The following is an 18270-nucleotide window of genomic DNA, read 5'->3' as shown; positions in this document are numbered from 1 at the left end:
TTTTTTGTCCGTACTAGGTTGAAAATAAATTTAGGTAGCTAAAGTCTACTTGAATAAAATCAAGGGTGTTTTGCGGCTTATTTTGTTTTTAAAGTAGGTCCAAAGTTGGGACCGGATATCGTTCCCACATGTTACAAAAAAATGTTCTACGGCAACTATTTTGTCTCACTAGGTGCAGAGAGAAGCTAGGTTGCTGAGGTCTGTCTTCGAAAAAGTTCAGGTTGTTCTTCGGCTTAGTTTTTTTCCAAGTATGTCTAACGTAGGGGTCTGACACCCTCTCCAACCCTTACAGAAAAGTTAATAAACAAATGTTCTTCGGCAATGCATCTGTCTGCACGATGAGCAAAAGGGAAGCAGGGTAGCTGAGGTCTACCTGAGAAAACAAATCCAGGGTATTGTTCGATTTATTTTTTTATTATTAAACTAGATCCAGAGTTAGGGTCGAACACCCTACCCCACCTTACAGAAAAGTTAATAAAAAAAAGTTCTACGGCAAAACTGTTGTTCGTACTAGATGAAAAGGGAAGCTTAGTAGCTGATATCTACTTGACAAAAAATCCAGGGTTTTGTTCGGTTTGAAGTTTTTTTTTAAGTAGGTCCAAACCTTGTAAAAGTCGCCGAAAGTTTTTGTTCTTCTGTTTAAAGATTATTCCACAAGTTGAGAAATTCTCCTGAAATTAATAATAAAACATAGTAAATAATTGAATACTAAATAAATGAAGTACTAGGTAATCAATGTACAACAGAAGACCGTGTATATTTACGCCAAACAAATGGCATTTTTAACAGAAAAAAATAAATTTAGCAAATTGCTCTTCACACTTTAAACATAAGGCAAAACTCTTTTGAAGTGACTTTTGAAAAATCATTTTCTTAATGATAATTGAAATTTGTTATCAATATGGAATTAATTTTTTTGATTTCACGAGGATATTAAAAAAAGATAAAATTTCAACAGTTTGAATACATCAAATGATTTGCAGCTGCTTGTTTTAGATAAAATAATATAAGTTCATTTCAGAAGAAAAATTGGAATTGCTGACATTAAGTATTTTGTAATTTGACTTTAAATGTTGAAAAATGAAAAATGCATTTTTCATTTTGAATTAAAATTACTTCGCAATATAAAAATTTAAAAGGATGATCAAAACTGCATAATTTTGTTTTATTTTTAATGAGTAGATTTAGAATGAAATGAAATTTGTTTCAATATATGTGTTTTGAATATTCAAATTGTCGATAGTATTTTAAAACATATTGAAGAACTTGTTAATTATGTATACGTGCGCACTATGTGTGTATCACCTAATTTTGAACATGAGAAATATACTAAAAGGTACAATCATGACCAAAAAGATGTGAATTTTTATTAATAAGTTTACCCGCAGAACACACGACGGAATACCTACACGTGTCTGGAACATGACAATTATCCTTAAATGTGTATGATAACATTAAGAATGGAAATGTGGAACGTGTAACAAAGGCAACAACCCGATCAAAGGGCAAAAAAGAGCTCAAGATCACCCATTGCTCTTCACCACAGCGGAAAATTTCAGCGACCGAAGGCGGGCTTCATGCAGCTGGCCCCTTAACATGTGTACGCATGCATTGAAAATAGAAGTTACACAAGTCCAATATTTAGAAAACAATTAATTCAATTGACAACACATAAACAAGACTAACAAAAGACGGAGGCTCCTGACTTGGACATACATATGTATTGTTAGACCATCTAACACCTCTAAACAATGTAGAATAAACATAGACACGAAATCACGCACAGTAAAACTCAGAGTCAGATATCTTATTGGCCCAAAACCACAATTAATGATCCCGCTTTTCGTTGTCTACGAATATAGTTCCCTTTAATAATAGTGTTTTTTGTCTTTATTTTTTTCTTTCCCTTCCTCAGATTTCTTAGTTTTTCTGGGGTGGAAATGATAGAAGAGAGCTTAAATAAAACGTTTGGATTTTTCTTTTTAACTGATGTTTATATGGAAATGGTGATTAGGCCAGGTACAAAAAGGGTATAATTACACTTTTCGGAACATCTCTTGAATTGCCTAAGGGGTATGGATGTGTATTTACCAAATGTGTATGATGTATGCTTGATATTTTTGTTTTGACGTACTGTGCATTACACACACTTTGTCACTTGTTTCGACTTTTTAATGACTCTCCTTGCAATAGAAAAAAAAACATCATTTTATTTGTAATTGCTTTTGGATAAGACCGTTTTGCGTGCACACCTTTTTTATTTGTTTATTTGTTTAGCAATATTAAACCACATTTAATAGTGCCGTTATATTAGATAGAATGCATGTACAGTTGATAATCTTGATCTTGATCTTGATATATTGCTTTTTTCTAACAGTCCATCGAATTTACCTGTTTATAAAAGTCGCCAAATTTTTCCTTCTGATGTTGTGAGATTATTCCACAAGTTGGGAAATTCTCCTGAAATTAATAATAGAAAGAGTCAATAATTAAACATTTATGAAGTTAATAATTTATGTACAATAGAAAATAGTGACTATACCAAACGAATGAACACCAACTGTCATATTTCTGACTTGGTACAGGCATTTTCATTCTATAAAAAATGGTGGATTAAATTGGTTTTAAGGCTAGTTAAACCTCTCCCTGGTATGACTGTCGTATTAAAATCCATTATATTGACAACGATTTGTGAACAAAACAAACAGACATAACAGGTAAAAATGTCGGAAATAGAGGCACAGCAGTCAACATTGTGTTATTTTCTTAATTCCTATAAAACAAACAAAAATATTAACAAACATTAACCATGGCACAATAAAACAATGATGGGATGTATAAGTATAAAGCCATGTCATATATAAGAAATAAACACAAAAAGGCATATAGACAAACAGACATATAGACAAAAAGTTATATAGACATATATGTGTTCTAATGCGTTTAAGACTAACTGTCTGATAAATTACCCTACCTTTGTTTTTTTTTTTTTCATTGAAACAATCTTGTTATAACCGTGCTTATTTGTTTTTGTGCATACTTTTCCTCTAGTTTCAACTTTTTAAAGACTCTCCTTGCAAAAGAAAACGTCATTTTATTCACAATTGTTTATGGGAAAGACTGTTTTACGTGCCTTCTTGTGTTATAATGTTTTTAGCAATAGTAAACTACATTCAATAGTACCGTTATATCAGGTAGAATAAATGTACAGTTAATTATCTTGATATTGATGTATAGTTTTTTCTAACAGTCATTCGAATAAACCTGTTTGTAAAAGTCGCCAAAAGTTTTGACCCTGGTGTTGTTAGATCATTCCATAACTTTGCAAATGCTCCTGAAATTAAAAATAGGAAATAGTCAATGATTGCATATTAATGAAGATAGTAATCAAAGTACAATAGAAAATAGTGACCATATCAATCCAATAAACATCAACTGTCATAATCATGACTTAGTACATGCATTTTCTTTTATAAAAACTGTTGGATTGAACCTGGTTTTAAAGCTTGTTAAACCTCTCACTTGTATGATTGTCGTATAAAAATCTTAAGAAAACAAACAGACATAATAAGTAAAAATGTCAAAAATAGAGGTACAGCAGTGGACATTGTGTTATTATGTTAATCTCTATAAAACAAACAATAAAAGTCGCCAAAAGTTTTGATTCTGATGTTGTAAGGGTATTTCATAAGTTTGGAAATTCTACTGAAATCAATAATAGAAAAACAAGGCAATAATTGAATATCAATGCAGATAGTAATCATTATACAATGGAAAACAGTGTACACTAACTTTGTTTAAGTGCATTTTTTTTTATAAAAGTGCTTATTTATTTTGGTGTATACCTTGTTACTAGTTTCGACTGTTTAAAAGCTCTCCTTGAAAAGGAAAAAAAACATAACTTTAATTAGCACTTGCTTTTGGATAAGACTGTTTTACGAGCCTTATTTTTTAGTTAATTTTTTCAGTAAAAGTAGACGACATTCAATCGTGTCGTTATGTTAGGAAAAATAAAACTACAATTGATTATCTTGATTTCGATGTTTTGCTTTTTTCTGACAGTCATTCGAATATACCTGTTTAAAAACTCGCCATAAGTTTTGCTTCTGATGTTGTGAGATTATTCCACAAGTTTGAAAATTTTCCTGAATTTAATAATAAAAAGAGTCAATATTGAATATTAATGAAGTAAGTTAGTAATGAACAATTGAAATATCAAATTTGTTTACAAAAATAGTCAGCAACCTCGAATGCAGATATATGTGTTCGAATGCGTTTACGACTTCTTGTCTGAAAAATCAAATAACAATTGTTATGTTCATTGAAATAATCTTTTTATAAAAGTGCTTATCTAGTGTTTGGAAAACCTTATTACTAGCTTCGACTTATCAAAAACTCTCCTTGCAAAAGAAAAACGTCATTTTATTAGCATTTGCTATAGATAAGATTGTTTTACGTGCCTATTTTTTAAGTAATTTTTTTAAGCTAAAGTAAAGCACATTCTGTAGTGCCGTTATATTACGTAGAATATATGTACAGTTGATTCTTATTCATATTTCGCCTTTAGGTCTCAAGAAATGAATTATCTTAACTTCTCTATGAGGCGTAATGTAATATCTATGTTTAAACAAACACTTATGAGGAGCCAACAATTGGAATTAAATTTTTTTTTGAGAACCCGCTCTTTGAGTTTATAAGACTGTAATAAAATCATTGGTGAAGAAAAAATCATAGCGTGGTGCACTTATTTTTCTGCTACAGCCCTTTGAAAATGCCCAATTGTGATGATTTTCCCATTTTTCATCGATTTTTACCTATTTTTTGGCTATAATCATGAAAAAAATCACAGTTCCACAATTAAACTTTTTTTCATACTTTCTACAAAGAGGAAGTGGACCAATCTGACTAAATTTTACTTAATAAACCTATAGGTAGGTGTACCATGGTCAATTTTACATTTTTGTTATTTTCTTAGTTTTATGAACAAAAGGCATAATATTTCAACTTTTTTGTTATAAATGATTGAAAAAAATACATATCTAAGAAATTTGAACAGACCAAAATGACATGAGATGAACATGATTCTTGTAAAATCATTGTTTGTATCCATCACCCATTTGTTCAAAATATTGGCCAAAAACATTTGTAAAAATACAGACTTGATTTGTCGTAAACTGGATTACTCAAAAACCATTCATTGTAAATATACAATTTTTTGACAGCGTTATGTTTAATTATAATCTTTTTAAAATTCATTGATGTTTTACACTTGTATCACATGTTTTGGAAATTATTCAAGAACGAGATTTCAACGAGACTGAACGAGACTGAAGAGTCAGAAGAATACATCCTTAAACAAACAAACAAACCATAACCACCAGACCAGAGATCGCCGGTGACCTTGACCCTAGTATATACGCACTTGTTCTAAACAGTGAACACAACACTTTACTTAAATTCTTTTTAGTTATTTTATTGTGTATTTAAATTTAGGAAGTTTGAAAGTTATTTAAAATATAATTAAATGTCTCTTGTCTTTGATGCAAGACAAGTGCTAATGTTAATAAGAAAAAAAAAGATGTCTTGTCTACGATGTTTGACAAGTGTTGCTGGAAATGAATTAAACTTTTTTTGTCTACGATGTATGACAAGTTTATTCATTTAAGTTATTCCCTGTACTGGATGGCACACTTGCTACTATATTCTTTTACTCCTGTTTGTGGAACAGGTAGATATTTAAAAGTATTTTTTTTACCTAAATGTCGTGTGTACTCTTTACATTTATTCACATTATGTTTTTTTTACAATGGCTGAATTTGATTATGCTTTGCGAGATGTTGTCCTCATCCTCATCCTCATTGTCATTTTTATCCTCCTCCTCCTCCTCCCCCTCCTCCTCCTCCTCCTCCTCCTCCTCCTCCTCCTCCTCCTCCTCCTCATCATCATCATCATCATCATCATCATTATCATCATCATCATCATTCATCATCATCACCACCACCACCTTTGCTATGTATGAAGATGGGCATTTTCTTGGAAAGCCCTTAACGTCCCTGCGCAAACGCAAAACTGCAAAACTGAGAAGAAGTGTACTATTTATATCAACTTCTTATTAGTATCGCATTGATATTAGAATTATTGGTCGAATTAAGTGAGTTCAATCACTAACCGAATTTGAAAATATGCTAGACTTTTATTTACAAGTAATTTCAAACTGGGTAAAAACAGGAGAAAGTTTTACAAAATTCAAATATTAGAAAACAGATTATTTTTGGAACCCGATACGTTAAACATTGCAACAATAGTTTGTTCTTTCAAAACTGGGTAGCAAGTGGATTGATTTATATTAACGACTTACTTGATCGTGCGGGAAAGTGATCAGATGTTTTTGTTTTTTTTTTATTTTAGAAAATTAAACAATAAGTCTAATTGGATTGTAAAGTTTACAATCGTAAAATCTTCCATCCCAACGGAATTGAAGGAAACTCTCTAAAGAGTAAAATCAGTATCAATAAGGACAATTTGATATGTGGAAATAAACAAATACAATCAAAATATATCTATAATAAAATGTTATATAATAGTCTAGTAGATCAAAAATATTCACAGGCAATTGGTATAAATATTTGGACAAGCAATTTATAGTTAGATAGCAAGCTAAATTTCATTCGTAAACGATTTTATATCTAAATCTTTAAAAGAGAATAAGATGAAAATGTTTAGATGGAAACTACTACATTATATTATTCCAACAAAGTAATTACTATTTAAATGGAAAATTTCTGATAAAAATGAATGTATTTTTTTTGTTAAGCAGAAGAGGAAGATTACTTTTATTTCTTTATAACATGTTATTTTTTAAAAGACTTTAAGGATAAAGTACAAGATCTTGCACAAATAAATTTTTAAAATAAAATATCAGTTAAACATATAGTATTTGGATTCAACATATCAGATAAGGGTTCTCATGGTTTTAACTATTTTGTGACAGTTTTAGATTTTTGCATTTTCAAATTATACTATGTTTCAGAGCAGAAATTGAAATATACAGATGTGTATGAATTGTTTATAAAGAAATTAAGAAGGGTTATGAATGAAAGCAAAATAATTTCTCGAAGTGTATATTTCACAAATTTGAAGAAATTGATTTAATAGAATAATTTGCATATAATGTAAAAGTTTATGTAATATTGTTGATTATATTGTGAGTATGTTCCTGGCTACTCAGAGTTTTTTTTTCCACAGGAATACTCCACTGGCGCTTGGACAGTTAAGTATAATTGTAACAAACTATCTTTAGAATAAGGAATGTATTTGTTGTGAAAAAAATATAATATTTATTACGACGAAACTGCTGAATACAAAGTAAAGGAGGTAGCTTAAATTTCGTTCAGTATTACAAAAACCTACATAATATTAATCATATTTGACAATATAACATTTAGATATTTGAAAGAAAACATAAATACAACTAAAGTAGAAAAATTCTATCTGTTGCCTAAAATGCATAACCTATCTGAAAATATACTAACAGAAATGGATAGAAATGAAACAGCTAGGCGAGAAAATTTAATTCCGAGCAGACCAATTGTATCCTTGTGTGAAACACCTCTACACAATATTGGACACTATATCGATTATTTTCCTGTTCCGTTTGTTAAACAAGAGGCTCTCAAGAGTCTAAATCGCTCATCTGTTATTGTTTTGCTGGAATCTTTCATCAATGATTATTTTTGTTTTTTAATGTATTCTAATATGTGGCTTAAAAATGCAATTCAAATGTGCATAGTATCAGTCATATTTTCTTCAAAAGCAAATGAATGCATTTTAGCCTTAGTGTCTCTGTTTCTAGACTTACAACAAGTAAATACAATACAAAATTTATCCTAGATTAATTTGCGAAGATTTGTTTAAAAACATAGACAACATGTGTAAAATTGTCCTTAAGGTGGTACCCAACACCTTCACTAACATTAAGATGGATCGTTTGACTTTCATAAAATTTAAACAAAGTATTTACTTTGGCCCTTTGACAAAAATATAAAAATTTCAAAAAAATTGAACCAACTAATTTATCAGAAAAAATACATAGCAGTTTGACAAACTCTAATTTTGGTCACTGAGAAGCTTTATATTCCCTTAACAACACAACGTAATTAAAACGTTTACCCGATTTTACAGAGTTATCTCCCTGTAGTGTTGGGTACCACCTTAAAGAGCAAATACATCCATAACGGGTCAATTGAAAATTTTGGTAACATAAAACCTTGACCTTACTTTGTTGAAAATTTTTGCTGTTTACAATTTATCTTAATCTTCAGTAATATTCAAGATAATAACAAAAAACTGAACATTTTTCTTAAAAAACAATTAAGTAGCAACAACCCAACAATGAGTTCTACGGTGTATCTGAAAATTTCAGGGCTGATAAATTTCGACCTTTTAAACCAGTTTACCCTTTGTCAGATTTGCTCTGAATGCTTTAGTTTCTGAGATATAAGCCAAAAACTGGCGGCGACGGACGACGACGGAGGCCAAGTATTAGTCAAAGCTCACACGGTGCCCTTCGGACCTCGCTGAACTTAAAATAATATTCATATATATAAAAGATAAGTCAAGTTTTATAAATTCGATTGAAAATATAAAACCCAAACGTGACTGTTACCTATAAGTAGCATTCAATGCCAATTATATGTACACTTGTTTTACATTTAATGACATACTGAAGCCACAAACGGGGAACTGACCAATATTGATCCAAGCAAGAATGAAATCAAAGTGCCACCAAAGGACAGTATACAACGCCTTTTAAGGCTTTTTTTAGAGAAAAAAATGAAAATGAATTTATTTTTAGCAATTAACATTACCGTGAAACCTTGGGCGGACCTTACAATGTTTGTGTTTCTTCAAACATGTTACAACGCTTTCAACACAGAAACCCTATGATAATCACTTCCAGATTTAGGGATGACGGCTGGATTATATATAACGGGCCTATGGAGGAAATATACGAGCTAATAATAATAGATAATTCTCCGCTCACTGACCTACTGAATGACGAATGCGCGTTTCAACCCCAGGCGCTGCATGAAAACTGCAAAATCACAAACGGTGTTGTACACTTTCTATTGGTCTGCTCAAAATATGATGCGCTTCGAAAATAGATGTTTGACACGTTAAAAATAATGACATAATAGATCTCTCATTGAAACACATTCTATCCGGATACACACACACTTTTAGACACATACGGGACACTAATATACTTATAAGAAAATAAGGAAGACTCTCCAATATTAGTTTCATTTAGTCTTAGTTTAGATATTATAAAATAAACAATAATGTATTTTGAACCAGTGTATATGAAGTAAATCTCAGATGGTCCCTCAAGTTAAACTATTTTATCAAGTTATACAATAAACAATTTTAAAGAAAAATACAAACTCACCCAAATCTGAAATCATTTCCTTTTTTAATACACATAGAATATTTATAAGCAAGTCAGAAGTGCAATGATCACTTCATCTTTGTGTCAGTCCATTTAGCGAAATAAAATAGACCTTTTCTACCTGTGTCATACATCAGTAAATCAATCACCTTTCAAACACGAGTACTAATTGACTATGAAATGCACGCATTTAATTTTAACAAGTATCAACACTCAATTTGAACACTGTGATCTATTGAAGATTAGAACACTAGATAATTTAACAGTATATAATAAGGGTAAAATACAACAACACTTTAATATTGTCTACAATGGATAATTACTGTCATACTTTTTAGAAATTAAAAAATAAAAACAACACAACACAACACGCTTTGTTTGTATATGTAACAATAGAAACATTTGCTACAGCCGTTTTTCATGAAAAGTGCGACTAACATTTGTCTTGCTTATTTAACGTTATATGTTAAAAGCTAAAGGAAAAGTGAGAACAAAGAAAAATGCAATATATGTCTTTTCAGATCAATCCAAACTGACAATTATAGTCATATTATTAGAAAATAAGAAAAACCAACAAACACAATCAATACGCTCATATATTTTGTGGAAGTGCTAAATCCTTTATATGACAATAGAATGATAAAATCTTAATTTGTACTAGAGGATGTTAGTTACATAAACACACACAGATTTTTGTATATATAGTCAAATGCGTTTTGTTAGAAGATACTTTTTCACTTTTTTGGTCTTTTTGAAAATGTTGTTTGTGCTGTATTTAGACCCTTCATCAACGAAAATTGTTTGACATGCTTACATTGGTAGCATTTTTCAAACTAGCATATGTCTTGTTCTATGTTTCTAAATATACTTTGATAAGTATATCACAGACGACAAAAAAGGTGAACAACCAGATAAAATTTCTAAACAATTATATGATACCTATCAGTTAATAATTTACATTTCATTAGTAACTATCATTTGCTTTTTTTCATTTTCCTATTATATGTACCTCTTGTTATGTGTTTTTTCCTCCATAGATAAACACTCTATGGTAACAAAGTCAACCATGTTCGTCACATATTCATATAATTAATCGCCAACATGTAATACATAAAATAAATTAAGGACTAAACATATATATATACATAATATTTATGCTGTATGAATTTAAGATGCAATTACTACATAAGTAAGCCGCCAACCAAAAGCAATAACAACAACGTCACACATGTACAAATAAAATAATTGTTTCGTTCAATGTATGATTGGATGCAATAGTAAAGAGTCACGTCAAATGAATAACAGACCTGACAATAAAAGTTATATTAAAAAAGACAAATGAAAGAACACTATAACACGTTATTATTTTAAAAATACTGCACTCCAATAAAAAATCAAAACGGCAGTCCTTCACCAAATGGTAAAATCAAAAAGTCATAATGCAAATTTCTAGTTATGGCATACCTTATCTAGTTGAAATAGGTTCACGGAAAAAGAGTCAAGGGAAAGACGTCATTAATTTGGAAGGTAAAGAGTCACACATTTTGATAAATGTAGGGAGAAAAAGCCACAAATCTAAAATGTCAACATTAAATTTTGTACAATTATTTAATATTTCATCGTCCATTTTTGAAATTATACTGAAATTTAAATGGCAACTTATGTCCCTCTGGTATCTTTCGTCCCTCTTTTATGATATTGTGTATATGAGAAACCACTATTTTTAAGGTTTCAATTGTGTATCTGTCCAGATATTACACAATTGACAGGGAAACAGTTATCTGGAGCCGTGTAGTTAGTAAGTAACCGCCTGTTGGATTGTAATCATTTGTTTTAATCTTATAAACGTATTAATTGCAATAAACACAAAATAGAAACATCCCGGTATTTTACAATTAAACACTCAATTCAATTCAATTTTGAGACCAAATATCAATATACTCTTTTCATAGAGCTTTTTTACATTTTGCCAAAAGGTACGAACGAACGTAAAGGAAGCACGTATTACATTTAAACAATAACAATAAAGAGTCTTTGGTTGATCCGGTAAAAGAACATTACTCTGCTTGACCACAATACTTTTTTGTCAAATTGGAAATCAGAATATTTGTTTAGGAAAAGTTATAACCCCTGAAGTTAAATGCTCGTGCTTTTACACTGATAGCAAAAATGAAAAACTTTTTGGGGGAAATTAAACGGTCTCTCTCTCTCTATCTAATTACTTGTGTATACTAGATTAAGGCTAAGATCTAGAATTGGAGGCTATGAACGTGTCTGTTAGGTAGATGTACTCTTGTACGCCACACTCCATAATCTGCTCTTAAAATCAACAAAATATATACAAGTAGATCGGTTAGTTCATCTATATACACATTTTATCACATTAATATATATCAAGAAAATAAATCTGCAGTTTTGCATCCAATATATTGTAGAAATAATAATGACCATTAAACAGTAAACAAACTTGAAAGATAGACCCATATTGGTCACTCGACACCCAGGGCCAAAACGCAAATATGCGCTAAAATGACCGTTCAATTATGAGCCTAACTCCGGTGTATGGGCACATCACAAGTTGATAATGAATATTACATAGGAAAAGGCGATGATTCACAAGTTAATAACGAGCATCAGCATTTATTTGCTTAGGTATTTTCTTATGTTAATTAATTCAACATTGTAATTTTAAAAGTGGGGGCGGGGTGTAGGAGTACTTTAACAAAATTTAGGGGTATTTTTTCTTCTGACTACCATGCCATATATTTAGAATATTTTGCAGAGTTATCTCCTTGCACCTGGTGGTACTATAATTTTACCTATCGTACGTCGCGACATCCTATATCTCATGAAAAATCTAATTTAATAAGTGTCGTTGCATGTAGGGAACTATTCCTAAATAGGCTCACATTGAGTTGAAATGCTATCGAAATTATCGGACTATTATTGAAACATGTCAAAATAAAGGATCCCTAAATCGACTTTTACTCTACTGTTATTTAAACATACTTTAGTGTCCAAAAATGAAAAATAGATCAGACAAACTGTTTTTTAATTTGAAGGTTTTATGATACGTGTATTAATGGCATGCGTCGGAAGCGCTTTTACGGACTTCTGAGTTGAAACCTTATTTTTCATTATAGCCTAAGGTGACCAGAACATCATACAACAAAATTACGCAAATTACATCATACTTTTGTATATTAAGGTGGTACCTAACACTACAGGGAGATAACTCTGTAAAGTCAGCTAAACGTTTTAGTTACGTTGTGTTGTAAAAGGAATATTAAGCTTCTCAATGATCAAAATTTGTGTTTGTCAAACTGCTATATAACCAGTGTAATTTTTCTGACAAAACGGTTGGTTCAAAATTTTTGAATGTTTTATATTTTCGTTAAAGGGTCAAAGTAAATACTTATGAAAAATATGAAAATTAAACGAGCCAAAAATTTTTAGTGAAAGTGTTGGGTACCACATTAATGCAGAATAATAAGAATAATATGGGTTGGATTGTCGATTTAAGAATTTGAATTGATGGTTTATTTATTTGACGTAGAAGAGATTAAATCTATAATTTAACATTAAGAATTACGGTAAGAATTTCAATTTTAAAGCAATCGATCATAGTTGTCAAAACACTTGAGTGGTTTATTTATCATATGCATGTTCCATGTGTGTGAATGAATTGAACAATCTAATCTCTGGTATCTGGTCTCAACAAAACATAAGACTCAAGGTAATAATTGCATTAAAAAGGCATTAAAATATTAATAGATTTAAATATCTGTTTTAATTCTCATTTTAATGATGTCTCTCTTGAGAAAGATTGATTTAAATCAGAGAAATGTGTTCTCCTTGACAGTTGAGAAAAATTTCTTTTGTATTGAATTTTACAGATGTTAAAATAATACAATCATATGAAATTACAGACATCTACAAGGTTCATGCTTTCTTTGTGGCAACCATGAAAATTGATTGGCAAATTTACAAAATATATATATACTCATTACTGGCTGTATGCAAACGTATGTAAGAATTTACTAAGCAAAACAGAAGCTACTTTAAATCGTTAACTTAGTAAATAGCAAGGAACTGTCGTATATATACACTTAAAACAAAATACAATTATATTAATTATGATTAGGAAACACAACGGCCGATAATCTTCATTCAATTTCCGAGTTGCAAAATGGAATTAAAAAAAGATAAAAGTAAACCATCAACACTACAATCCCAGAAAGTACACAAATTAAATAATGCCACTGACGGGTCATAACAGTCTGTTGTAAGATATTTTAATAGTATTTATGTTCCAGACCATATGAGTATTTGTTTGGATCTATGCGTATTTTTTTTCAAAATGCGTATACGGTCAGACTGTACGCATAGGGTTTACCTAATTTTAAATGTAAATGAAATAAAACTTAATATTTTAACTGTTTAAAAAGGTCACGTAAATTTGATATGTTACGATTGTGTATCCAGCATGTCAGTAATACATGAGATTTAATTTTATCTTACCTCCTATACATTTCTAAGAATAGGATTGGTTAAGAGCAACCACGTGGAGACAGTGTATAATCCATATTATGTTAGTAGTGGAGTTGTGTCCCTTTATACAAACAACACGGCGGTGAGAAAAAAAAATCTTAAATCGATAATGAACGATTGGAACTAATCCCATACAACATATTAAAGCTAACAAGTTTTTATTGTTGGCTCTTGTTTTTAAATAGACCTATGGCAGTTGGTTCATAATACTAACAGTATTGAAGACTTGATCACTTTTATAGACCACAAGTCTTAATATCACATGTTAAGATAGTCGGTAAGATAAATTCGTCACATACTGTGCTAGTGAACTAATACGATATAAATGGAGTCAGTAAATTCCATATTCGGATTCGAGCTTCGCTTTCACCCGATGTGTAATATACCAATCCCATATATATATATATATATATAATTGCCTAACAATGTAATGTTAACACACTATTTAGTATGTAAATATATGAATGTTTAAAATATTTACAAAATGATGAAAATAAACGCAATATTTCGCTAGACCAACTAGCTTTATCAAGCCAGCATCTATCCAGGTGAAATCGGATGTAGATGATAAGAAACTTTTGCAGCTCAATGTATGTGTTTCACTTAGCTGCCTTTAAAATAAGAAAATTTTGCAGCTCAATGTCTATGAGCAATTGAATTTAGCTGCTTTGAAAATAAGAAAATTTTGCAGCTCAATGTATATGTTGCACTTGGATTTAGCTACCTTGAAAATACATAATTGGTAGTTGAAGTTAGCAACGTCCATTGTCCAATATTACGGGATAAAAAGGACGATGCTTTGTATTAAATTATTCTGTATCTTTCCTGTATCTTTTTTTGTCTTTTTCGTAAAGACCATCAGGTTCTAAAGTGTGGAGTTGGTGGATCCAAAAGTTTTCTCTTCTCCTCGCCGTGGTGTCCTGCGGTGTTGACTTCTATAATTTGGAAAGTAACATTAGCAAAAGGATGTTTCGTTGAACTAAGATGTCTTGTGAGAGGACAGTTTTTGTTGGTTTTGTACGATGAACGATGGTTATTGAGCCAAATATTAAATTTGTCAATTGTTTCTCCCACATACTGAATGCCACAAGTGTCACATGTTAATATATAAATTGAGTTTTCCGTTTTACAGTTGGAATGAGAGTAGATGGTATAATTTTGTTTAGTAACGGAGCTGATGAAAGAACTGCTTGTATTGGCAGATTTACAACACAAACAATTTTTCGACCACATTGTTTGTAGCAACCGGCCGATGGATTAGGATTAGGCTGCTTTGCTAATACAGATGTCACTAATTTGTCACTGATGTTTTAGGTCTTCTGAAGGCCATGACTGGTGGTAATGAGAAAACTTTTTTAAATTTAAATTTATTTTCTATAATTTTCCAATGCTTCTGAACAATGGATGACACATTTTTAAAATCAGGATGGTAAGTGAGTACAAGGGGTGTTCTGTTAGCTGCTTTATTCTTATCTTTGTACTCAAGAAGTTCTTGGCGACTAGTTCTGTTTGCTCTTTCGAAAGCGCTATCAATGATTTTGTTATTGTATCCTCGAACAACTAGATGTTTACGAAGTTGTCCAAGTCTAGAATTTTTCGTATTTTCAGTAGCGCATATTCTCTTGATTTGCAATGCCTGGCTCAATGGGATACCACGAGAGCAGTGTTTAGGATGGCAACTTTTAGGAGAAAGGAATTGATGTTTGTCCGTTCGTTTGGTATGAAGGTTCGTTATAATGGTTTCGTTCTTGATGTAACTCGTAGTATCGAGGAAGTTAATTTTCTCCATAGATGATTCATATGTAAATTTTATTGAATGGTGGAAAGAGTTACATTGTTCTAGAAATTCATTGAGATGTTGTTGTGAATCTATCCAATTGAAATCAATATCGTCCATGAATCGGAACCATGATAAAGGCTGATATGGAGCACTAGCCAAGAGGCGTTTTTCAAGTTGGCCCATAAATATGTTGGCATATGACGGGGCAATGTTTGTACCCATACTAGTACCGTCTATCTGGAGATAGTGTTTTTCATTGAAAGGGAAGTTGTTATTCTCCAGTAGTAGTTTCAGAAGTGTAACAAGGCACTCAGTAGGAGGCTTTTTTTCACTACGAGTGGTCCATGCATTTTCACACGCTGCTATTCCTTCGTCTTGTGGAATGTTGGTATATAAAGAAGACACGTCCATGAATGCAAGTATAGTATTGCTTGGTAAAGGATTGAGGTTTTCCATTTTCTTGAGATAATCAGTTGTATCTTGAATGAATGAGGGTAGTTCTTTCACGTGAGGTCTTAGATGATGGTCTACAAATTCTGATATCTTTTCAGTTGGATGACTATTCGCTGACACAATTGGTCGACCTCGATTGCCCGTTTTATGTATTTTAGGCAACATATAGAATCGTCCGGCCTTTGCTTCGTTCTCAAGAGGTCGGAGATAATCAAAGGTGTCATTGTCTATATGCTTATTGTCGAACATCTCTTGAAGGACGGTGTTGATCCTTCGAATAGTATTAAGCGTTGGATCTGTGGTTAATTGTTTATAAAAATGGAGTTAGAAAGTTGGCGATTCCCCTCTGCTATATAATCTGTTTTATTCATGATAACCACAGCGTCCCCTTTGTTGGCAGGTTTTATTACAATATCCTCTTGATCTTTTAACGCTTTCAAAGCTATACTTTCTGACTTGGATAAATTATAATTTCTTGTATTTGTTATACAGGACTTTATATCAGACCTCACGTAGTTAATGAATGACTCCAAGTTATCATTTTTACTCTTTCGTGGTTTCCATGAACTTGTTGTCCTAAATTTTGGGATGGGCATGACTTCTTCATTGGTGTCAGTATCTGAATCTGTTAATCCGGCTTCTTCAAGGTTTTTCTTGCCCCTATTGTAGAAAAAATCTTTCAAGCGTAAATGTCTAGCGAATTGGTCTAAGTCTCCGTCTAGCTAAAAAGTTGTTTACAGTTGATGGGATAGGACAGAAGTTTAAACCTTTACTTAAAAGAGATTCCTCAGCACGTGTAAGTTCTTTAGATGACAAATTTACAACAATGCTTTCTGTTTTTTGTTTCCGTCTTTTAAATTTTCTTTTTCTAGGGATCTTATGGTCTGTTGTATTAATATCATTCATATGCTGATTTAAATGGACAGTGTGCATTTTATCTCTTTGAAATTTATTCCTTTGTTTTTCTTTATGTTTCGATAGTTCAATTTGTTCAATATCTGCGAGTCGACGTTAAATTATTGCTAAATCGTTACGAGAAATGTTACTATTGTTGATGATATAAACTCATCATAGATATCAGGACTAAATTTTATATATACGCCAGACGCGCGTTTCGTCTACAAAAGACTCATCAGTGACGCTCAAATCCAAAATAAGTTTTAAAAAGCCAAATAAAGTACGAAGTTGAAGAGTATCAGATATCTGATATTTCATTTACAATTTGTTTGTAATTTGTGGTTGTAAAGGAAAGTAACAGTTGAAGAAGCTGGATTGAACAGTTAAACAGAATTTCATTCCAACGGCTCATGATTCTTTTGGATTTATGTCCCGATGCCTGGCGACTCACTTTGATGTTTAAACCTTTTGGTACAGTTTTACTTTGAATATTGAAGTTATTAGAAGTAAACATAATTCGAAAGAAAAGATTGTACAATATTGAGGAAGTTTACTACAAAAACCGTAAAAGAATCTAAACAAAATTTTTTTTTTAATCCGTCGAAAATACAATGAGAAAATATAATAAAAACGTGTCGAAAAGTATGAATAAAGTAGCTTTGTTACCCTTATAATACCAGTTGTTGATATAATATTTCCAGATTATTATGTAGGGCTGATGATATATTTCACTTCATTTAACTAATTGTATTAATATCAATTTGTAAATTCCAATAAATGTTTGTCTAAAATTTACCCATACGGTCCAACTACATATATGGTTCCAGTTCGTCCTATAATGCACGTTTTTACGCATACGATCAGGAACGTATCATTGTGGTCTGTTTTCATTCTGCGTACGGTCCAAATCGTCATATGGTCTGGGACATTTATATAAACCTATAAACATACGGTGGATATTGTTATACACTACTTATAGGTTGCATTTCTGTATATATTGACAATGCAATTTCCTTTAGGAACTCCTTTTACGTCTTAAACTGTACCACTTTTACTATGAAGTTTTGAAAAAACTCTTATCCTAGAATTGAAAGTATATATATGCATCACAATTGTTTTCAAAGGTCAACATATAGGGCTG

General features: G+C 31.3%; 1 protein-coding gene across 8 annotated transcripts in view; it reads right to left on the bottom strand.

Annotated features, from left to right (window-relative positions):
* Window positions 1-395: 395 nt before the first annotated feature.
* The window catches only part of LOC139528569 (uncharacterized), a 234754-nt gene continuing 216879 nt past the window's right edge, over window positions 396-18270 (bottom strand). For 2 of the 8 annotated variants that reach the window (XM_071324612.1, XM_071324604.1), the window contains exons 2-3: window positions 17926-18068; window positions 14141-16892 (exon numbers count right to left, since the gene is read on the bottom strand). In XM_071324612.1, the coding sequence (XP_071180713.1) occupies window positions 15291-16481 (1191 nt within the window). In that variant the 5' untranslated portion in view covers window positions 16482-16892; window positions 17926-18068 and the 3' untranslated portion in view covers window positions 14141-15290. The other 6 variants (XR_011665636.1, XR_011665638.1, XR_011665633.1 and 3 more) reach the window with 6 other exon arrangements.

Source organism: Mytilus edulis, chromosome 1 (genome assembly GCF_963676685.1).
Source record: "Mytilus edulis chromosome 1, xbMytEdul2.2, whole genome shotgun sequence".
Taxonomy (NCBI): domain Eukaryota; kingdom Metazoa; phylum Mollusca; class Bivalvia; order Mytilida; family Mytilidae; genus Mytilus; species Mytilus edulis.
Note: the sequence above shows the minus strand (reverse complement) of the source record. Positions and strands in the feature narration are given on the sequence as shown.